This window comes from Cotesia glomerata, unplaced genomic scaffold (assembly GCF_020080835.1).
Source record: "Cotesia glomerata isolate CgM1 unplaced genomic scaffold, MPM_Cglom_v2.3 scaffold_81, whole genome shotgun sequence".
NCBI classification, from domain to species: domain Eukaryota; kingdom Metazoa; phylum Arthropoda; class Insecta; order Hymenoptera; family Braconidae; genus Cotesia; species Cotesia glomerata.
This window is the reverse complement of record NW_025404468.1, coordinates 1,223-24,887: the sequence shown is the minus strand read 5'-3', so window position 1 is coordinate 24,887 and position 23,665 is coordinate 1,223. Positions and strand designations below refer to the sequence as shown.

Below are 23,665 nucleotides of genomic sequence, written 5' to 3'. Positions count from 1 at the left end.
ACTCACGTCCTGTTCAAACCAAAGAGTTCCTTGGACTTCTCCTTGCAAAACACAAACTGCTTTGACCATTTTTTTAATTATCAAGCCGGTTTAAAGCTCGCGAAGTTTTAATGATCACTGCCAAGTTCCACGACGCAATAACTGATAAATTATAAATTATTTTGCTGAATCAGCACTCGGCGATTGAAAAATTTATTAGTGCCGTGTGAAATATACGCCGTGAATTAATTAAGATGTTCCTTGCGATTTTTTTTGCCGCTGATATCCAATAGACAGCGACTGAATTACAATTTGCTGTGTGTGTGTGTTAAAATGAAAAACGTAAAATGAACGATCCCGGTCACGTGACAATTAAAAATGGCGCGAGTGTGTGAAAATAAATAAATAAATGACACTCGATAATAAAAAAGTTAATTTTTTTTATAAATAATTGTTTAATAAATGAAAAAAGTGAAAGTTTTTTTAAAACAATGTGAAAGTTTTTTATTTAAATAAAAATAAAGAAGAAATTGTAACAAAAAAAAAATAAAATGAAGTTAAGTGAAAAAAAAATAATTTTTTAAAAATTAAAAATAACCTTTTAAATATTAAAAAATTTTTTAAAGTTTTTTTTATAATTATTAAAGTGTAAGTAAATAAAAAAATAAATAATTTATAGTTTTTAATGACGCGCTTTATTGAGGCCGATAAAACAAAACCCTTCTTAAATGTTGTCTGTCTGTCAGAAGCGTGCGAGTTTTATTACAGGGAAGTATGGAGTAGTTTAAGAATTAGTTACTTAACAAATGTAAATAATTATTAAATAAAAAAAATGATTGAGCAGCCGTGCTACTCACGCTCGCTCAGGGTTTACAAAGCCTTGAGCAATACAAAAAAAAATTCACTCACCGAGGGCAATGATTTGGCAAAGAAAAGATCCAACGAAGCAGCTTTCGCCGACAAGTAACCTCTATTATTTATTATTTATTTAAATTTCACCAATTATCTCTAATAATTTTTAATAATTCATCATGACACTTTTTCAGACAATCAGAATGGAAGAAAATTTGCCAGCGATTGCCCCAGCAGGTGCAATCACTTCTGTCCAAGATTCATCAAGTGGTCACCAAGTCATGCAGTATGTTTGATCAAAATTAATTTAGCAATTTGATAATTTTTTTAATAAATAAATTACGGCAAAAAAAATTGACAATTAGAAACTTTAAAATTTAAAATGCAATTTTTTAGAACAAATTTTTTTGTTAAAAAAAATTAAAAACTTGTCAAGTGACAGCTAAATTTAATGTCATGTATTTTAATCATCATTTTTTAATATAAAAATTTATTAAATTAATTTTGTATAATACTTAGCCAACATTTATAATTTAAAAAATTTTTTTTCAACCTTTTTTTTTTCATTTTTTTTCAAGTTTTTTACAAGTGAAATTTTTTTTTAATTTTTTTGTAATAATTTTCTAATAAAAAAAAACTTATAAAAATTTTTAGATATCGGCTAAATAAATTATGGCAAAAAAAAAATTGACAAATAGAAATTTAAATAAATTAAAAATGCAATTTTTTAAAAACAATTTTTTGGAACAAATTTTTTTGTTAAAAAAAATTAAAAACTCGTCAAGTGACAGCTAAATTTAATGTCATGTATTTTTATCATTTTTTATTCTTATAAAAATTTATTAAATTAATTTTGTATAATACTAAAGTTAGCCGACATTTTTAATTTTTTGATTTTTTTTCATTTATTAAATTATAACTAAAAACTATTTTTTAAAAATTGCACTTATAAATCTTCAATAATTTTAAAGATGAATTTTTTATTATTATTTCGTAATAATTTTTACAATAAAAAAAAATTCTAAAAATTTTTAGATATCTAACTGAATTTTCATTAATTTTGTAGGTGAATTATGCTCAGGAGCGTCAGCAGCTGCTGATCAGCTGTCAATAAAAATCCTGGAGAGTCTTATCCACGAAAGAATAGTCATGACTGACAGGAACATCAAGCGTGTCCAGGAGCTGCTCAGCGAAACAGATATCAAAGCTATAAAAAGTATCATCGAGGCTGTCTCGATAATCCAGGCAGCGTTGAGCCAAGAGGACATTGATTTAATCGACAATTTAAAAAATGAACTTTCTAATGATGTCATGCCCAAAGAATTCAACATCTTCAACTCGGAACTCACCTACAAGTCCAGTTTAAAGCCAGATAATCTCAAACCGTTGCATGACATGACTCAGATAAACTCAACCGATGAAACGTATGACCACAATGACTTCACCATGATTTACACCAAGTGCGAGGAGCCGAGCAAGGAAGAGGAGTTTGATAAAAAGAAATTCTTGGCCACTTTGCGTCAGTGTCACACTGAATATTCCGGCGATATGTCTTTTGAAGAGTTTGGGCAACTTATAATGGACTATCTAAAGAAAAACGATAATAATCTCCAAGGCGAGTTGTTTGACGTGCTCGGGTGCGAGCATATTGACTTCATAGGCTACATAATCAAGCACCGAGAAAAAATACTGCCTTTATTGATGAGCCAGAAGGTCTCAAAGTCAATTACGCGGACTCAGGAGCGACCTCAGTACGGCTGTCAGGTGATAGTTCAGTCAGAAAAGGAGAAGCAGCTGCTCAAGCAGGTCCGCAAGGAGGAAAAAAAATTGCTCAAGGCTTCTAACAAGTACGAAGAAGAATCTGATGAAGAAATTGACACACTTGCTTTAAGAACAAAGCGACAGATGGCTTTGCAAGCAATGCAAGCTCCTGTATTATCAACCAGCAAGAGAGCTTTTTTTAGCTCCACTGTTAGAGAACAATTTCCTTATGTCTTTGACTGCCAGCTCAAGTCCAAGACCACCACCGGCTACGTGTCCGGCAGCAAGCTCATCTTACCCGAAGATGTCACCCGAAAGGACTCTAATTTGTGCGAAGAAGTCGCGATTCCCGTTTCAAAGTCTAATTTAGAAGACTTGAATTACTATCCAGTAAAAATATCAACTCTAGATGAGATCGGGCAGATGGCTTTTGAAGGTATCACCACTTTAAATCGCATCCAGAGCATCGTTTTTAATGCAGCTTACAACAGCAATGAAAATTTGTTAATCTGCGCGCCTACTGGCGCAGGAAAGACCAACGTCGCTCTGCTGACTGTGATCCACCAATTAAAATTGCACATTGACAACGGAGTCCTTAAAAGAAACGAGTTCAAAATAATCTACATCGCACCTATGAAAGCTCTGGCCGCTGAGATGACCGCAAACTTCAATAAAAGACTAGCTAGTCTCGGAGTTACTGTCAAAGAGTTGACTGGAGACATGCAGCTGACCAAGAGCGAGATCCAGCAGACCCAGATGATCGTGACGACTCCCGAAAAGTGGGACGTGGTCACTCGGAAAGGCACTGGGGACATTGCTCTGACGAGCATCGTCAAGCTGCTGATCATCGACGAGGTCCACCTGCTCCACGGAGACCGAGGTCCGGTGGTAGAAGCTCTAGTAGCTAGGACACTTAGACAAGTCGAGTCTTCCCAGAGTATGATAAGAATTGTCGGTCTCTCCGCGACGCTGCCTAATTATGTGGACGTCGCGAGGTTCCTCAGAGTGAATCCTTACAAAGGTTTATTTTATTTTGACCATCGCTTCAGACCAGTTCCTTTGAGTCAGACTTTCATTGGTGTTAAAGCCAGACAAGCTATCCAGCAGATCCACGACATGGATTTAGTTTGTTACAACCAAGTGGTTGATATGGTGAAGAAGGGACACCAAGTTATGGTCTTTGTGCATGCTCGCAATGCGACTATTCGCACAGCAAACAAGTTGAAAGAATTAGCACAGACCAATGACACTATCAATCTCTTCAGGCCGGATCCAAGCAACGCTAAGTTGTCTCAACGCTCGTTTAATAATTCCAGGAATAAATATTTAGGTGAGCTGTTTACTTATGGGTTCTCTGTACATCACGCGGGGATGCTCAGGTCTGATAGGAATTTAGTAGAGAAGGCTTTTGGCCAGGGAGTGATTAAAGTCCTAGTTTGCACCTCGACTCTAGCTTGGGGAGTCAATTTACCAGCTCACGCTGTTATTATCCGAGGAACGGAGATTTACGACTCAAAGCACGGGTCTTTTATCGACCTGGGAATCCTGGACGTGCTCCAGATTTTCGGGCGAGCTGGACGCCCGCAATTCGACACCTCCGGACACGCTGTTATAATTACAGCACATAATAAATTGTCGCACTATCTTTCCCTGCTGACTAATCAGTTCCCGATTGAGAGCAGCTTTGTTACTTACCTCGCGGACAATTTGAACGCTGAGATAGCTCTGGGGACTATCTCCAATGTTGAGGAAGCAGTAGAGTGGCTGAGCTACACGTATTTGTACGTGAGAATGCGGCTTAATCCGATGGCTTACGGGATGCTTTATCAGCAGGTTGTTGAAGATCCCAATTTAGATAATAAGAGGAAGGAGCTGATTGATACTGCTGCCAAAGCGCTGGACAAGGCCAGGATGATCAGGTACAATGTAAGGACTGGAGATTTAAATTCTACCGACCTGGGTCGTACTGCTAGTCATTTTTATCTGAAGTATGACACCGTTGAGATTTTTAATGAGTTGTACAAGCCTATTATGACCGAGGCTGATATTCTGGGCATGCTTTCAAGGGCTCAGGAGTTTGAACAGTTGAAGGTCAGAGATGATGAAATGGACGAGCTGGATGACTTGACTAAGGATTACTGTGAATTAGTAGCTCACGGCGGGACTGAGAATGTCCATGGGAAAGTTAATATTCTCGTTCAGACTTATTTATCTCGCGGGAAGTTGTCTTCTTTTTCTCTGATTTCGGATCAGGCTTACATTATTCAGAATGCTATTCGCATTAGTCGGGCTTTGTTTGAAGTAATGCTGAGGCAAAACAACGCCATAATGGCTGGAAGATTGCTAAATTTAGCTAAGATGCTCGAAGCTCAGCAGTGGGACCACATAACGCCCTTGAAGCAGTTCTTCTGTCTAGGCTACGAGATCATTGAAAAGATAAATAATCGCGGTCTGACGATTGATAAGTTAAAAGAGATGCCTGTTCGTGAGATCGGAGACTTGCTGAGGAACCAAAAGTCCGCGGACTTGGTTAAAAAGTGCTGCAGCGAGTTCCCTAGTTTAAGTATGTACGCAAATATCCAGCCAATTACAAGGACTGTGCTGAGAATTAGGCTAAGAATAGTCCCCGAGTTTAGGTGGAACGACCACGTTCATGGAAAAAGCTCTGAAGCTTTCTGGATTTGGATTGAAGACACAGACAGTAATTTTATTTACCACCACGAGTATTTTCTTATGACCAAAAAAATGGTCTACAGCGGAGATGAGCAGGAATTGGTGATGACTATTCCGCTGCAAGAGCCGCATCCAGCTCAGTATTTAATAAAGGCGACCAGCGACCGCTGGATCGGCTGTGAGTATGTTTTATCTCTTGGTCTACATAATCTGGTCCTTCCGGAGATTTATCCTCCTCACACAGACCTGCTGGAGCTCCAACCGCTCCCGGTGACTGTCCTCAAAGACGAGCTGTTCCAGAGTCTGTATAAATTCACGCACTTTAATCCGATCCAAACCCAAATTTTTCACTGTCTTTATCATACTGATAACAATGTCCTTCTTGGAGCTCCCACGGGGTCTGGTAAGACTATCGCAGCTGAGATTGCGATGTTCAGAGTCTTTAAAAAGTATCCCAAGCAGAAAGTTGTCTATATTGCACCGCTTAAAGCTCTGGTCAGAGAAAGAATGCGAGATTGGAAGGTCAGGCTGGAGCAGAAATTAGGAAAGAAAGTTTGTGAGCTGACTGGAGATGTCTCTCCGGATATTCGGCAGATTGCGCAGGCTGATGTCATTGTTACTACTCCGGAAAAGTGGGACGGAATCAGTCGTAGCTGGCAGACGAGGAACTATGTTAAGGAGGTGGTGTTGATAATTATTGATGAGATTCACCTGCTGGGAGAAGACAGAGGTCCTGTACTGGAGGTCATTGTTTCTAGGACGAATTTCATCGCCTCTCATACAAACAGAACTTTGAGGATCATTGGATTGTCCACGGCGCTGGCTAATGCAGTGGATCTCGCCAACTGGCTGGGGATAAAAAAAATGGGGCTGTATAATTTCCGTCCTTCTGTAAGACCAGTGCCTCTGGAGGTTCACATCAGCGGATTCCCGGGTAAACACTACTGTCCGAGAATGGCTACGATGAACCGTCCGACATTCCAGGCTATTAGACAACATGCTCCTTCTAGCCCGTCGTTGGTGTTTGTTTCTTCACGGAGGCAAACAAGACTCACTGCGTTAGATTTGATTGCTTATTTGGCCGCTGAGGATAATCCTAAGCAGTGGTTGCACATGCCGGAGGAACAAATGGAAAATATTCTGGCGAATATCAAGGATGTTAATTTGAAATTGACTCTTGCTTTTGGCATTGGGCTTCATCATGCTGGGCTTCAGGATAAAGATCGGGAGACTGTTGAAGAATTGTTTGTTAATAATAAAATACAGGTAAGATTTTGAGTTTTTTGGAGTAATTATTGAATTTTATAGAAAATATTTTTCTTGTAAAAAAAATTTTTTATAAAAAAGAAAATTTTCTACAAAAAATTTCTTTTATAATTTTTTTACATAAATTATATCATGTTCATAATAAATTATTCAATTTTTTTAATTATAAATTCTTAATTTTAAAATTGCGGCTTTTTTATTGGCTTTAAAAAAAAATAATAAGACACTTTTTTCATAAAATTAAATTATGAACAACTTTTATTTAAGAAATTTTTATAAGAGTTGAAAATTTAATTTTTTTACAGCCAATATTTTCACCGTAATTTCTCAATTAATTGAGAAACAAATAATTTTATTTTTAGTCTAGAAATTTTTTTAAATGAACTATTTTAATTAATTATTAATTAATTAATATTCATAATAAATTATGCAATTTTTTATTAATTATAAAAATCTTTTTTATTGATTTTGAAAAATAATAATGATTTTCTTTTTTTGATAAAATAAAATTATGAACTTTTATTTAAGAAATTTTTTTATTAATTAATTAATAATTTTTATTTAAAAATTTTTTCCATTAAATTCACTAAAAAATAATTAATTTATCTAGGTACTAATAACCACAGCGACCCTCGCCTGGGGTGTAAATTTCCCCGCTCACCTTGTAGTAATAAAAGGAACAGAATACTACGATGGCAAAGTAAAGCGCTACGTGGACATGCCGATAACCGACGTCCTCCAAATGATGGGCCGAGCTGGTCGTCCACAATTTGACGACTCCGGAGTAGCTGTGGTCCTAGTCCACGACATCAAAAAGAATTTCTACAAGAAATTCCTATACGAGCCATTCCCAGTGGAGTCAAACCTTCTGGAAGTACTTCCGGACCACATAAATGCAGAGATCGTAGCCGGGACAATAGGAACCAAGCAGCAGTTCCTCGACTACCTCACCTGGACTTACTTCTTCCGTCGGTTGATGAAAAACCCCCGCTATTACAATCTAGAGAGCTTAGATACCTCAGATGTGAATACTTTTTTATCAACCTTGGTCGACTGTACGTTAAAAGTGTTGATAAATTGTCAGTGCGTGGCTTTTGACGAAGAACTTCAGTCAGTCTACGCTCTGGCTCAGGGAAAAATCGCTTCGTTTTATTATTTGTCGCACCAGACAGTAGGAATGTTCAACACAGCGCTGAAAGACAATCTTAGTCTCGTAGAGTGTCTCAAAATATTATGCGACGCTCACGAGTACTCAGAGTTGCCAGTAAGACACAACGAGGACTTGTTAAACGAAGAATTGTCCAAGTCTTGTCGCTACCCGGGTGAAAAGCTGACCTTTGATTCTCCGAACACAAAAGCGTTCCTTCTTTTCCAGGCTCATTTTTCCAGACTTCCTTTGCCGTCGACTGACTACACGACTGACTTGAAGTCTATATTAGACCAAGCGATAAGAATCCTCCAGGCTATGATCGACATTGTAGCAGAAAACGGCTGGCTAGTGAGCACACTGCGGTTAATTCAATTAATGCAGATGATCATCAGAGCTCGCTGGATCGACGAGTCAGCTCTCACGACTCTCCCGCACATTCACAGAGAAGATTTGTCTCTCTTCGACAGATTGCCTAAGTCTCTACCCGAGTTCTGTGCCTACGCTCACAATTACTCGCGACTCTCTAGAATATTTAGCAAGAAATTTTCAGACTCTGAAATTCGCGATATTCATCAAGTTGCGAAAACTCTTCCTGTTATTTATGTACAACTTAGGATTCAATTAACCGATGAGACTGATGGAATCAAAGTTATTGACAAAAGGATCAATAATAATGACTGTATTAATATTCAAGTGAACCATGTTTACACGCTTTTAATTGAAATGAAGAGAAGAAATAGTCCGGGGAATATCAAATCTTTTAATACGACTTTCCACAAGAGTAAAGATGAAGGGTGGTTTGCTGTACTGGGAGATGCGGAGAATAATGAACTGTGGGCTCTGAAAAGGATACCTGTGATTCAGACTTATGCTAAGACACATCAGTTACAATTTACTGCTCCAGAATTTCCAGGTTATTTTTTTTTTTATTTTATTTACAGTAATTAACAATAATTGTTGGTAAATAAATATAATTTAACATCACAGTTTTATTTATTTCAGGACAAACAAGAGTCTTTTTTTACTTGATGTCTGATTGTTACCTGGGGCTAGATCAGCAATACGAGATTCGGATTAACATTGAATAAAGTTAAAAACTTTATAACGCACGTGGTAAATTATAAATTTAAAAATGTTATTTAATTTTGTAATTTTGTTATACCGTATTTATAATAAATGCGAATATAACTTAAAAATTATTTCTTTAAAAAAAATTAATACTTTTAATTTAGAGACTGAAAAGAGGATTTATGTTAAGAGCGTCAACAAAGCGGGTAAGGTGTAAATCGTAGCCGCTGTTTGAGTATTTGTCGACTACTTGCGCGGGAAATGACCTCATGGTGCAGAATGCTTTGTAGTATTGCTCTAGTTTGTTGAAGCTTGGATGTGTGTAACCCTGAGGCGTTTCAGTCCACTCGTGAGTTCTTAGGGTGTTGTGGAATTTTAATATTATTTGGAACATGTTGCAAAGACACTTTCGTAGTTTTTCTCCTCGTCTTGTCATCATGCATCTATAAAATTATTTTTATTAAATATTTAAATTAAGATATTAATATTTTTTATATTGATTAAAATTTAATACCTTGAGAGAATTTTTTTAATATAGCGAACGTGAATGCTGTAAATTTGATCAAGAGTCATAGCATTCTCGAGTTCTTTTTCAAACTCGGTGCAACTTGAATGCAATACACTGCAAGTTAAATAACCATGGAGAGCTGTCATGAACTGCATCATTGCGTGTCGGAATAACTGCAACTATTTTAAAAAAAAATTATAATTAGTGATACTGAAATTAGCAGACATTTAAAAATTCTTGGAATTTCTATAATCAATTAATTATTATAAAAAATTTTTAATTATCTATATTATTAAAAGAATAAGAAAAATTTTGTTATCTTGACTTGAATTTGTGCCTTATCAAGATTTCATTTAATTCTCACCGTCAATTTATAATGAGAAGTATTTAGGCTGCATTCGAAAATATATCTAGATACATAATTAAGAAATGACCTTTTATCTTGTGAAATATTGACATTTTTAATGATATAAACTCATCCTGATGTTACACTCATCGAGAGCTTTCATTTGAGTACCCACATGAATTTTTCATATATTTATATATATTATATATATGTATATATGAAAAATATATAAAAAATGCATGTGGGTACTCAAATGAAAGCTCTTGATGAGTGTAACATCGGGATGAGCTTATATCTTTAAAAACTTCAATATTTAAGAAAGTACAGTGCAATTTAACAAAAGTCATTATTTAGTAAAGCAAAATTTTTTTCCTTATAATTTAATTGTTATAAAGAATTTTTAAGTGTCTGTTAAATTCAGTATCATTAAAATAAGTATTTAAAACTCTTTAAATAATTTAGTCTAAAGTATAATAAAGTACCCGGTGATATTGGTAAGACAAAGTAGCTTTGCGCTGAGTTTTAAGTATGCAAAAATCGTCTTGAAGTACCCAAAGCACCCGACCGACCATTATTAAAAACCTAAAGACCCTTCCGTACTGATACATCACCGCTTCGTCTAAAATAATATTCAGCGGCCATGAAACTTTGTAATGAAGACAAAGACAGTCTAAAGCTTCTGGATCAAGTAGCTGTGGAATAATAACTCCAATTAAAAATGAATATTTAAAACTTTACAAAGAATTATTAAAGAAAAAAATTACTTACCTTCATACTGGTAGGCTGAGTCATCACAGTCAAGCTCAAGAGCTTTGAATTTTTATAAGAATTGTTCAAAGAAAAATGCAAAGCATTTTTCAACAAGCTCGTCAAAGTAGCTGAATTAAAGAGCTTGTCCGGCGAGGTGGCTTGGTGGAATTTAGTGTAAAGCGGCCCGGTGAGATTCTTGGCGAATTCTCCGTTCAAAAGAAAGAAGAAACTCCTGATACTGTGCAAGTGTGATAATATTTTGTGATCATGCAAAAGACATTTAACAATCGCGGAATTAGCAAGCCGGCTTTGAACTCTCAGTGGGATCAAAACCGACTTTTCCAAGTACACTTGCAGAGAGGTATTATCAATCATCTCAACATCAGCTTGTGTTAAAGACGACTCAAACGCCGGAGGTGTGCTCATAGCACCTGTGCTGAAAAACTGGCTGCTTGATCGTGAAAAAATATTGTGCATAGAGTACTCCTGCTTATCAGCACTTCTCGGCAAGCAATCACCGGGTGTCGTTGGTGTCTCAAAGTCATTTTTAGACTCTGCAATTGAGCCAGCTTCTGTGCAATTGTACAAAATAGAATTACTCATCGCTGATGGAACGTAACTGTCTGTTGTACAGGACATCGGAGTCGCGTCATTTATTTCATTGGTAATTTCTTCAGTTAAATTTTTTACCAGCCCCGAATTTGCCTCAGACTTTTTTTCATCATCAGGCTTATTATTGTCATTATCAAGATTAACCTCTAGTTTACTTTCATTACCTTCATTGTCAATAAAAGTAATATTTATATTATCATTAGCTAGCGTAGTTTGTGCATTAATATCATTATTTATTGTAGTGTTGGTATTGAAAGAAAATTTTGTGCGTTTAAATGAACGGTTACCTGTAATCTCATCAATAATTGACTCTATTTTTGTGTCAGCTTTATTAGAAATTACCTCGAGGACAGTAGGCCGACTAACGCGAGTTGTTTCTTCAGATTTAGTGTTTTTTTCTGACAATTTTGTGTCATTGCAATTTTCATCACTGACTTCTGAAACTTTATCATCATTGAAAAAATTATCTAAAGAATTTAAATTAGAAACATTACTGTCAGCTGTCTGGAATTTGTCTTGAGAACTACTGAAAGTCTTATCAGATTCCTCAATAGGAGTAATATCCTCTTGCCGGGCAAGAACAATAGCACTGACACGCTCGTCGAACAATTCCATCCTCCGACTCCTCCAAGAGGCTCTAAGCCGTTGTTTCTCAGCTTCCTCAGCCAAGTCCTTATAATACTCCAAAGTAATCTTAATATCAGCGAGTCGCTGATTCTCGGCTTTTTCCTCCTCGACGATTTGTATTTCTCTCAATAATTTATCCTCCAACAAGTCAGCTTCTCGGGCTTTTTCTCTCCGAGAAACAGCGTCTTCAACTTGCTTCTTTTGATCTGCAAAGAGCTCGCGCTTGTTCTTGATAATCAATAATTTAGCTTCCTCTTGGCTCTTCTTTATTCTCGACAGTGTCTCTTGTTGAGCGGCTATCACATGCTCGGCTTTGTCCTTATCAATTGTCTTGAGCTCCTTCAAAGCCGCAGCTAGAGTTATATTGGGGCCCAGTATCTCCATACCTTTGTTCATGTAACGCTGGCATATTTCCTCTTGCTCAGCCAACATATTGACACTCAAGCATACTTTTACTTTAGGCCTAGCAGTCAGGAAAAAATTGCAAAGCGGGTTTTTAGGGTCGCAAATTTTTAACAATCTCACAGCTTTGCCGCACTGTAAAATAGAATCTGTAAGATTTATCAAAAATCCTGGGACTAATTCTTTGCTAATACCAAAACATTTTGTCCAAAATTTATGCCCGCGATTACGAATGTATTTTTCACGGACAAATATCATAAATTCTCCGTAATTTTCGTCGAAAATTCCTTCGAATATCCACTTTTCCATCAGCTCAAAATAAACTTCACAGCAAGACTTTAATACTGAATAAAACACCAGAGCAATATCGGGTTTAGTTATTTTGGTAACTTCATCATAAATATGAGTAAGAATACCCGTACCTTCAGCCAATGTCGTTTGAATAACGTTTTCACAGCGACAAAGTCGCGCAACTTCGCTAATTGAGCAACCAACATAACGCAAACGATTCAACAAATCTATCAATCTAATAGACTCGTCGCTAAAAATCTGCAAAACAGAAGCTTGATAATGAATTAGCACATCATTAACGCTGTTACACATCGCGTGGAAAATCAACCCGTCTTGCTTGTACCTCCCAGTGTCAGAGTGAGGCCGTACCAGCAGCATAAGAAGCTTAAAACAAGTTGCCCAGTGAGTTATCTCCGTGGAGATACTCTCCAGAGCTTCCTTACTCAGCCTGGTGACTTGAGTGTTTATATTGAAGAAAAATCCTATTTTATCGTCCCATATAAAGCAACTCGAGTCAATCCCCAATAAAACCAATCTTATGTTTTCCATAAACTCTTTCATACTAATTACAATAATTCTGCTGGAAAAGGTTTCATTCTCGCTTAAATTTATTGATAGATTTCGCAGGTTTTGAAGGTGCTGGATCGCTGCGTCTGATTCTAAGGCAAAAACACGCTGCTTGGGAGGCTTGGCACATCCCAGAGTTTCCCATGAGTAACTATCGGCGTCTTCATAGACCTCAGATGATAAATCTATAGATTCTAAAGACGGTGAAGATGATCTGAGAGATCCTAGGCTTAGAGAGTCGTAGTTTTCGTGTTTCCAGAGCGATTCTAATGCTGTATCTTCGTAATTAAAGTTACATTCTTCTTCTATTCGCCCCACAGACTTCTAAATTATAATTTTTTTTTCTTTTAATTAATTTGTTTATAAATTATTTTTAGAAAAATTTTTAAATATACTTACTACAGTGTCGAGGGTATATAGAGATGATTTAGATTCTATAATAAAATATTTTGAATTAATATAAAAGCTGATTAAAATTTTGGTAATTATTATAAGTGGGGTCCAACCTATTTTTGACCGTATCTAGGTGAAAAATTAATATTTTTTTTTTTATTCTGATTTTTTTACGGCGCATTTATAATAAAAAATTTTGTTTAAGGAAAAAAAAAGATTTCGATAGCTTTTTTGCCTTGAAAAGTTAGAAAAAATTTTGGCTCATGTTTTTGGATAAAATTTTTATTTTATATTTTTTTTTTTTTTTAAGTACATAAAAAGACGAACAATTTAAAAAAAAAGTTGAATATCACAATTTTTCTAAAAAATTTATAAATTTATTTGAAAATTTGTTAAAATTATGATTAACTTTTTTTTTTTTTAATGTTCATTTTTTTATGTATTTTTCAAAAAAAAATATATCAATAAAATCAAATAGAAATTTCGTTAAAAAAAAATGAAAATTAAGCTTGTAAATAATTACCAAAATTATTTATATTTATTTATTAATTTTTTTTTTTTTTACCATTATTAGCGATTTCAATTTGAAGTTGCGAAGAAAAACTTATTGGAGCGGTGATATTAACTTGTGTAAATTCATGATTATTTATATCAATCAACCGGTCCATTTTTTGTGGTAACATGAATGCTGATAGCGGGTAAATTTGGTAATGTGGTACTTCATTACTTTGATTGTCTGACGATGAAGGAACTCTGTCTTCAAAATGAAACACCTCCTGTTAAAAAAATAATTTATCAAATTAATTGACAATAAAAAAATTCATAAATTAATTAATTACCAGGTCATCCTTGTCGTGGGATTGGTAACTCTGTAAATAGTGCAAGAAGAAAAGTATGGATTTAAATGACGACTCGCTGTTTTCACTCAATAATCTGTCTAACGCATTCTCTAATTTCTCAGCTTTGGAAGACAATCCTAGGGTAGTTTTTAATACAAAAGAATATTTCAACAACTCAACAACTGGATCAGCAGCCTCATTTTCATGAGTATCTAAAAAATAAAATTCAGTAGTTAATTATTGAGAATAATAAAAAATTGAAATTACTTACCATTGACATCACAAGACTCGGGGTGTTTATTAAGCAGAATTTCAAAAGCAATCGAACGTAATTTATTGGAAATAAGCACTGAATTACGCCCGCGAAGACTTTTTTCATCACATTTATTTATCATCGACTGACACAAGTCGTTGACAAGACCGAAAAAATCATAACCTTCCTCCGAATCCATCGTTGTCATTTCTTCCTATCTAAATAATTATTTCTTCTATCTAACTAATTAAAATTTAAATAAATAACTTGACAGGCCTAAAGTAGTAAACAATTTTAGTAAATAAATATAGCTATATACATTGTGCACATTATTTACTTTTTTTTTTTTGACGTCACAAATTTATCGACCAATCACACACTTATTCTTTAGTTTCTTTTACTGCCGTCAGAGGTCCTTACTTTTGCCGGGAGAATTTTAAAATTGTGAATTTATGACACTGAAGTTAGCTGACAGCTGTCAATTTTTTAAATTATTATAACAATTACAATAAAAAAATTTCCATAGATAATTTTTTTTAATTTTCACACGTTCAATTTTTTTATTAATTTTTTTTTATAACAATTTAATTATTATAAAATTATAAAAAAATTTCTAATGTCAGTTAACTTCAGTGTAATTGTAAATTTATCATTTAAAAAATGTGATTAAATCAAGTTGAAATAAAAATTTTAATTTTTTAAAATATAATGCTAAAATTGAAAAAAAGAGTGAAAATGTTTATAATAATAAAGTTAGCCGACACTTTTGATTTTTTTATTTTGCTTAATTTATTAAATTATAACTAAAAAAATATTTTTAAAAAATTGCACTTATAGTTTTTGAAGTTTTTTACAAGTGAAATTTTTTTTTTTTAATTTTTTTGTAATAATTTTTTCAATAAAAAAAAATTCTAAAAATTTTTAAATGTCTTCTAACTTAATTTTCATAAAATATTTTTCCGCTGTGAAAATTCGCCTGCACTTCACATATTAAAAGTACACAGTGTATGTAAAGGTTCATGTAAATACAGTAGTATTGCATTGGAGCTGAACTCAAGAAGGTTGTGTATCAGAATGCCTGCATGTTGGTACATGTGCTAGTCTACATACTCAGACAAATTGTCAACTACCTCGCTCACATCAACAAACCGACACGCGAGACGACTCGCAGTATAACCACGGCTTGAAAATCTTTAAAATGGTAAGGGATTGAGTGAGACATTCCATAGTGTAGTGATCGTGATCGCCGTCGTCCACATGACAACACACTACGATTCATCCCTTGTATGTTTACGCTGATGTTATTGTAATTGTGGTTCATATTAAATCTGATCGCCGTCTGGTCTCTGGTTCAGTAAACTTTAGCCGAGAAATTCCCGCTAAATAAAACGGCTATGTAACTGGTAACTACTCTACAATACATTAATAAGTAAGTGTATTAATATATAAGAACACAACTAAATAAATTAAGTATCATTACACGTACATTCTTTAGGTACTACTCTGTAAAAACAATTTAATTGCAGTCGTGCTTGGGTTCGTATGATAAATATTTTTTTCACGATAAAAAACCGATTGTTATATATCCAAAAAAAATAAATATTGTAGTTTAGTTTTTTTTAGTATTTAACACTAACAGTAACTATAAAATAATATCTAATAAATTTTTTTTTATTTTAGATCCCAGCTGGAGTTTTAAAAACTTAAACAAATGTTTAATTAAAATTTTTATTGATCAACTTTAATAGAATAAAGTTTAAGTGTAAAGACCCAGTGGTAAGACGCGACCTTACTAATGTGAAATTTATTTCGAGTTATGCAATAAATATAAAACGGTGAAAACAATCCAAGGTTTTTCTCATAAAATTTTATTTTATTTCACAAGATTTAATTTAATGCCTAACAACGTGAGCAATAATGAAGAATAATAACTATTAAAAAAAAAATGATTTATTAAAAGTTTGTCCTACTTATTGGTGAAACCAAAAAAATATTTAAGGAAAATAAATAATGACATGATACTAAAGTTAGCCGACGTTTTTAATTTTTTGATTATTTTTAATTTATTAAATTATAACTAAAAAATATTTTTTAAAAATTGCACTTACAGTTTTTCAAGTTTTTTACAAATGAAAAATTTTTTTTTTATTTTGTAATAATTTTTTTAATAAAAAAAAATTCTTACATGTCGGCTAACTTAATTTTTATCACTGAAGTTGACAGACTTTAGAAATTTTTTTACAATTTTATGGCAATTAAATTATTATAAAAAAAAGTTCAATTAAAAAATTCCACATGTAAAAATTAATAAAAATTACAAGTGAAAATTTTTAGAAGCATTTTTTTATTGTAATTTATTTGTTAAAAAAATAATAATAATAAAGTTAGCCGACAATTTTAATTTTTTGATTTTTTTTTAATAATTAAATTAGAACAAAAAAATATTTTTTAAAAATTGCACTTACAGTTTTTAAAGTGTTTTACAAGTGAAAATTAAAAAAAAAATTTTTTTTAATCATTTTTTCAATAAAAAAAAATTCTAAAAATTTATAAATGTCGGCTAATTTAATTTTCATAAAAAAATTTTTTAAATTGACAGCTGACAGCTGACTTTAGTATTATAATAAATAATACAGTAGGATGTAATTAAATGACATTAAATTGTCATTGGTTATTATCATTAGCATGTTGAGTATACGTAAATGCCAGTAATGGATGTAACGAGACTCGTATCCAGGTCAGGTTGATTGGAATGTATCAGATTTTTCGGATCAATGACCCGATCTACGACACCTGACGAGCCGGATCTCGTTTCTCGTCAAAGTTTACTATCCCGTATTATATCGTCTATTTGATAATTATCACCTGCTTAAAGAAAATTACAGACTACCAAACGATAAATTAGCTTACGTATTTATATTGCAGTATAAATAACTTATTGGTAAATAATGTAATTGTTTTATTTAGTGTTTTAGAGTCGGCTGTTGCTATTGTGAAGAAGAAGAATAAAAAAACGGTGAGCTTGAAGGCTGCTGGATTTTTTGTCGTCATCTTTTCGTGGCTGAGTTACCCTGAATTGTATGATAGTGTCTAGAAGTATATAAGATGACGATGTACGTCTTGCAGAGCTTTCAGTGCGTTCTATGGCGCGAGCGCAACAGATTAAAATAGCCTTTGATAGTTTGGTCCGCTGAAATCCCCAACAAAATAAAGACTCACCATTGTCTGGTTCATCATTTTAACTCTCCAATAACTATCATAACAATAATAAACAATAACCAGGCGACAGCGCAGTCGTCGACAAGATTGAATCCAACCAAATTAATATAATTGACAAATTACCATGGTACTTGCTACTACTCATAAACTCGAGGATCAGCCCAAGATGAACCGGGAAAAATTAAAGAACTTTTTATTAAAACGCATACCAATACTCTCCTGGTTGCCCAAGTATGACTCTGAGAAAGCCGTAAGCGACGCTATTGCTGGGATAACTGTCGGGCTTACTGTCATGCCTCAAGGATTGGCTTATGCTACTTTAGCAGGACTGGAACCTCAGGTAAAATTTTTAGAAGAAAATTTTAAAATACATCAACATCAAAATTGTTAATTATAATTTTTTTTTAGTATGGATTATATTCAGCGTTCATGGGAGCAATAGTTTATGTCATCTTCGGGTCCTGCAAGGACATCACAATAGGACCGACCGCGTTGATGGCTATTATGACCCACGAGTATGTCCAAGGAAAGAGTGCTGACTTTGCAGTGCTCTTGGCATTTTTAGCTGGATGTCTTCAGTTAGTGATGGCGTGTCTTCATCTCGGTAGGTATGAAATAATTGGTGACCCCTCATAATTTCTCAGTCTATAATGTCTTGGCAAATATATCTCGGCAATCAAATCCCTGGTTAAAAATACTGATTGAAAATAATTGAAAAGCAGTCACTCCATGCAAACTGTATATCTATATATACAAACAAAAGAATTGAAATTATTGAAAAGAATTCGAATTTCATCATTTTTAATTCTTTTCAATCAATATTTTTAAACAGGGATCTCAGACAATGATATCTCGTCTGTGTTGGCCTATATTTACGAGCATACACCCAAAAACCATGTTAAAAGAGCGTAACACGATTACGCGCGTTTGTTGGCCTATTTTCGAGCATAAAATCACCATACAAATTCAAAATTGCACCAAGACATTTATGTTTAAGATGTTATTGTTGAGATATTATTGTCTCGAGACGTTATTTCTGAGATGTAAAGAGGGGTAGCCGAAATAATTATATCGATCAATAATTATTTACACTTGCTTTAATTTATGGCCATATGCTTCCAGATGTCTTGATTGATTTCATATCGATCCCTGTGACAGTGGGCTTTACGTCCGCGACTTCAGTTATCATAGTCGCGTCCCAGTTAAAAGGAATTCTTGGATTAAAAATCACGTCTTCTGGATTCATCGATACTCTCCACAAAGTATTTAGTAATATTGGAGATACTAACCCGTGGGACGCTGGGATGAGTTTCATTAGCATATTTTTTCTCGTGCTCTTAAGAGTGAGTCTGATGAAATACCTTGGTGTGATTTTTTTATGAATGAATAATTTTATGAATTAATTTTTAGAAAATGAAAGACATAAAATGGTGCTCAAGAGTGGAAAACCCGTCAAAAGAAAGAAAGATTCTCGCGAAAGTAATCTGGCTGGTATCAACAGCTAGGAATGCTATTGTAGTTGTTATTTGTTCAACAATAGCTTACAAAATGAACTCAACAGAATCTGGAGCTCCGTTTGTCCTCACTGGACCCGTGAAATCAGGCCTGCCGTCCTTCAGCTTACCTCCGTTCTCAACACGGATGAATGACCAAAATTTTAATTTCATCGACATGTGCACTGAATTGGGTCCGGCGATATTTCTCGTGCCTATAATTGGTGTCCTTGGAAACGTAGCCATCGCGAAAGCTTTCGCCAATGGAGCTAGTGTCGACGCAACGCAAGAGCTCTTGACTCTTGGCTTGTGCAATGTTTTGGGATCATGTGCTAGCGCTATGCCGGTCACGGGTTCTTTCAGCAGGTCCGCTGTTAACCATGCCAGTGGTGTTAAAACTCCAATGGCTGGGCTTTATACTGGTCTTTTAATTATTTTAGCCCTCAGTCTACTTACTCCGTACTTTTATTTTATTCCCAAAGGTTTGTTCTATTCTTATCATTTTTTTTTTAATTAAAAATTTATTTATATTTGTTTTTTATTTATTTATAATTTATAAATCATAAAGCAACCTTGCAGTCACTATGTGACTGCCGTGATTTGTGAACTATAAATAAATAAAATTTTGCTTGATTAAATAATGACTTTTTTTAAATTGCACTGTAATTTCTTAAATATTGACGTTTTTAAAGATATAAGCTCATCCCGATGTTAGACTTATCAAGAGCTTTCATTTGAGTACCCACATGCATTTTTGATATATTTTTCATATATACATATATGTAATATATATAAATATATAAAATATATGAAAAAATTGATGTGGGTACTCAAATGAAAGGTCTCGATGAGTATAACATCCGGATGAGCTTATATCTTTAAAATTGTCATTAGTTGACAAGATACAATGTAATTTCTTAATCATTGATATTTTTTAAGATATAAGCTCATTTCGATGTTACTCTCATCGAGACCTTTCATTTGAGTAGCCACATGGCATTTTTCATATATTTTATATATATGGTATTTGTGAAATATATAAATATATTAAATATATTAAAAATTGATGTGGGTACTCAAATGAAAGGTCTCGATGAATGTAACATCGGGATGAGCTTATATCTTTAAAAATGTCAATAGTTCACAAAATACAAGGTCATTTTTTAATTATGTATCTAGAGATATGACACAAAATTTTTCTTATTCTCTTGATAATATAGATAATTAAAAATATAAATTTATAATAATTAATAAAAAATATAAATAACAATTTAAAATTTTTATCACAGCATCCTTAGCAGCAGTAATTATTTCTGCAGTGATATACATGATTGAATACGAAGTGGTGAAACTTATGTGGAAGTCAAGCAAAAAAGATTTGATCCCAATGTTTGCAACTTTCTTCCTTTGTCTTGTTATTGGAGTTGAGTATGGAATTTTAGTTGGCGTAGGAATAAATCTTATGTTTTTACTGTACCCATCAGCTCGTCCAACTATTCATGTAGATAAATGCGTTGTAAGTTAATTTAATTACTTTCTTAATTACTGGCAATAAAATTGACAATAATTTTAAATCTATAATTTTAAAAGACCGAATCTGGAACGGATTATCTTCTGGTGATACCTGGCAACAGTCTCTACTTTCCTGCAGTAGACTTCATAAAACAATTCGTGGATGATGCAGGAATACGGGAGGGCTCGAGTCAATTGCCGGTGGTCGTCGACTGCAGATACGTATTAGGAGCAGACTTTACAGCTGCAAAAGGAATTGCTGCTTTAATCGGGGAATTTAATACCCGAAAGCAGGGCCTTTATTTCTTCAATCCCCGGTCAGATGTTGTTGCCGTCCTTCGAGGAGCTTGTGGTGAAGATTTTCAGCATGTCTCGACTCACGAAGAATTGTCGTACTTACTGTATCGCAGTCAAGGTAAATTAAATAATTTAATTATTATTTAATTAAGTTAAAGTTACCCTCGCTCAGACTATTATGCTGAGTTAATTTTAATTGTCCATAATTTGCAGACAAAACCTCGCGACCTTTATCCGGGACGGTAAGACGAGAGCTCTCATGTGAAGCTTCCTCAAATTCAAGTGTCGAATTGACTCACCGAACAACCCACACGAATTACCACGAGCTCAACGAGGTGAGAGCTGCTTTGTTGCCCGCAACAGTCAGCTAAAATTGCCTTCTTCAATACTTTATTTTGGATATTATAATTTTTATACTGTTCGACGCTTACACCAGTGATCATTATCTTTATGTAAAATAAAGTAATGAAAAATGACAATATGTTAAACAACGTAAATTAATACCTGATCAGTATTGAATTAATAGGTCAAAAAAATATTGCTGAAATAATTTTCATTGATACTTTATATAAAATTTCTATCATGATTTTTTCATGAATTTTCATCAAAATTTATTATTATAAACTAGCAACCTTGCAGTCACTATGTGACTGTCGAGGCTTGTGAACTATAAATGAATAAAATTTTGCTTTATTAAATAATGACTTGTTGTTAAATTGCACTGTATTTTCTTAAATATTGACGTTTTTAAAGATATAAGCTCATACCGATGTTACACTCATCAAGAGCTTTCATTTGAGTACCCATATGCATTTTTGATATATTTTTCATATATACATATTATATAATATATATAAATATATGAAAAAATGATGTGGGTACTCAAATAAAAGGTCTCGATGAGTGTAATGTCGGGGTGAGCTTATATCTTTAAAAATATCAATAGTTCATAAGATAATTGTTAAAATGCCCTGTACTTTCTTAAATATTGACGTTTTTATAGATATATGCTCATGCCGACGTTACACTCATCAAGAGCTTTCATTTGAGTACCCACATGCATTTTTGATATATTTTTCATATATACATATATATAATATATATAAATATATGAAAAATTGATGTGGGTACTCAAATAAAAGCTCTTGATGAGTGTAACATCAGGATGAGCTTATATCTTTAAAAATGTCAATAATTCACGAGATACAAGGTCATTTCTTAATAATATAGATTATTATTTATTACCTATAGATATTGATATTATTGAAAAAAAATGATGAAACAATATTTTAATTACATTTGAATAATCATATAATACATTTAATCTCAAATCCTGATTATCCCGAGAGATAGCGCATGAGAAATTTTGTTACAGCGTTTATTGATTCGGAGCGAAAGCATGTGAGAGATATTATATGCACAGAACACACGAGTATGACAGAGGGTGTAAATTAACCCAGACATTCTCACCTACGCAGTCACACGTGGATGACCAGTTAAAGTACACTCGGTCAGTCAGCAACTGAACCAACGAGTTAGATTTTATTTTTAAATTTAATATCTCGTCTAATCTCTAATAAACGAGCCTATAAAAAAAGATGTTTGCTAATAGCAATATCGGAGGCTCAGTGATCCCCGTAATTGATGATTTATTTATCGTTTCCTCAAGTGCTACGAGTCATCGACTCTTACCTAGTAACTGAACATGTGGGAAATCAGTGAAACGTTAAGAATAAGTATCGTTTCTAGATTAAGAACGACACTTGTAATATTTAAAGCTAATCGCGTGGGTGTAACTTGAATTCTTAGCTATTTTTCAACGCTTTAATTTAATTATTCTTGTGCTGTGAAAATTATTTCAGATAAAATGAAGAGAATTATTTTTTAATTATCCAGTTGGTAAATTTTCTAGGATTATGGTGGGTTTTTTACAAAAATCTCTTTTTATTGTGTTAATTTTCACAGTATGTGCTCTAGTAGTTAACTTTGTTGGCAAGGCTAAAAAAAATGAACGTATTCTTCGGATGATAATGAACGTCAGTCGTAGCCTTGATAAATTAGACGCCGGATTGGATGTAATTAATAACAGGACAGAGCTTGCCAAAGAGCAATTTAAAAAGTTAATTGAATTACATCTTAATTACTTTCCTTACAATAATAATCAGCAAGCTAAATTAAAGGAACTAAAGCTTTTAATGGCCAATTCAACAACTCTCTCACAATCAACTGATTCTAAAAAAAACTCACAGTTAATTATTAGAAATTAGTTATTAGTTTTAGAAGCGACAATCAATTGAACCATTTACTGAAAGTACTAATCGGAATTGAAAATATTTATATCTTAATATTTTATACAAGCTATTGAACAATCACTATCAAGAATTGAAATAAAAAATTCTAATCAATATTTTATCTCAAAGTTTATAAAATTATACATTTTAAATATTAAATCACAAGTTTATAAAACTGTAGAAAAAGGGGCCAAGATTATTAAATAAATAAAATAAAATACATATCTGTCTCGTGATTATCGCAGTGCCTCGAGCTATCTACTCTCACAAATTCATCGCTCGCTAATGTGAGTATTCATACTATCAACGGATACGTTGATGTGAATTTTTCCATTTGTGAATACATACATCAGTAATAACTCGCTCGCTTAATTCGCAGCATGGCAACAGCTAAAGGTATTCCATTCACATTTTTATTTTATTTTATTTAAAGTTTTATAATTGAATAGTAATTAATTATTTTTTTTTAGATTGCAAAAAATGTGGGCCGGGCTACAGAAGCCCAAAAGAAGCTAT

General features: G+C 33.5%; 3 protein-coding genes across 9 annotated transcripts; 2 read left to right on the top strand and 1 right to left on the bottom strand.

Annotated features, from left to right (window-relative positions):
• The first annotated feature begins 663 nt into the window (after positions 1 to 663).
• On the top strand, positions 664 to 8,877 carry LOC123274831 (activating signal cointegrator 1 complex subunit 3). The gene is made up of 5 exons (XM_044742567.1): positions 664 to 942; positions 1,026 to 1,117; positions 1,898 to 6,531; positions 7,142 to 8,594; positions 8,684 to 8,877. Exons 1-5 carry the CDS (start codon positions 812 to 814, stop codon positions 8,767 to 8,769), a joined length of 6,396 nt encoding a protein of 2,131 aa, XP_044598502.1. The 5' UTR covers positions 664 to 811; the 3' UTR covers positions 8,770 to 8,877.
• Positions 8,829 to 14,780, bottom strand: LOC123274832 (gamma-tubulin complex component 6). 2 transcript variants are annotated; one of them, XM_044742569.1, is made up of 9 exons: positions 14,356 to 14,780; positions 14,085 to 14,296; positions 13,811 to 14,021; positions 13,252 to 13,286; positions 11,460 to 13,176; positions 10,372 to 11,408; positions 10,086 to 10,295; positions 9,264 to 9,436; positions 8,829 to 9,192 (listed from the first exon to the last, which is right to left on the bottom strand). In XM_044742569.1, exons 1-9 carry the CDS (start codon positions 14,543 to 14,545, stop codon positions 8,910 to 8,912), a joined length of 4,068 nt encoding a protein of 1,355 aa, XP_044598504.1. In that variant the 5' UTR covers positions 14,546 to 14,780; the 3' UTR covers positions 8,829 to 8,909. The 2 variants fall into 2 exon arrangements, with proteins under 2 accessions (XP_044598504.1, XP_044598503.1); XM_044742568.1 differs by having other exon boundaries at positions 10,372 to 13,176.
• Positions 14,781 to 15,364: 584 nt separating this feature from the next.
• LOC123274834 (sodium-independent sulfate anion transporter-like) lies at positions 15,365 to 21,337 on the top strand. 6 transcript variants are annotated; one of them, XM_044742573.1, is made up of 10 exons: positions 15,365 to 15,766; positions 15,833 to 15,873; positions 16,018 to 16,113; positions 17,305 to 17,896; positions 17,965 to 18,160; positions 18,679 to 18,899; positions 18,967 to 19,531; positions 20,339 to 20,565; positions 20,640 to 20,976; positions 21,072 to 21,337. In XM_044742573.1, the coding sequence occupies exons 4-10, from the start codon at positions 17,681 to 17,683 to the stop codon at positions 21,227 to 21,229; spliced, it is 1,920 nt and encodes a 639-aa protein (XP_044598508.1). In that variant the 5' UTR covers positions 15,365 to 15,766; positions 15,833 to 15,873; positions 16,018 to 16,113; positions 17,305 to 17,680; the 3' UTR covers positions 21,230 to 21,337. The 6 variants fall into 6 exon arrangements, with proteins under 6 accessions (XP_044598508.1, XP_044598505.1, XP_044598509.1 ...); XM_044742570.1 differs by having other exon boundaries at positions 16,018 to 16,188; positions 17,313 to 17,896; XM_044742574.1 differs by lacking the exon at positions 15,833 to 15,873 and having other exon boundaries at positions 16,018 to 16,188; positions 17,313 to 17,896.
• Positions 21,338 to 23,665: the final 2,328 nt, after the last annotated feature.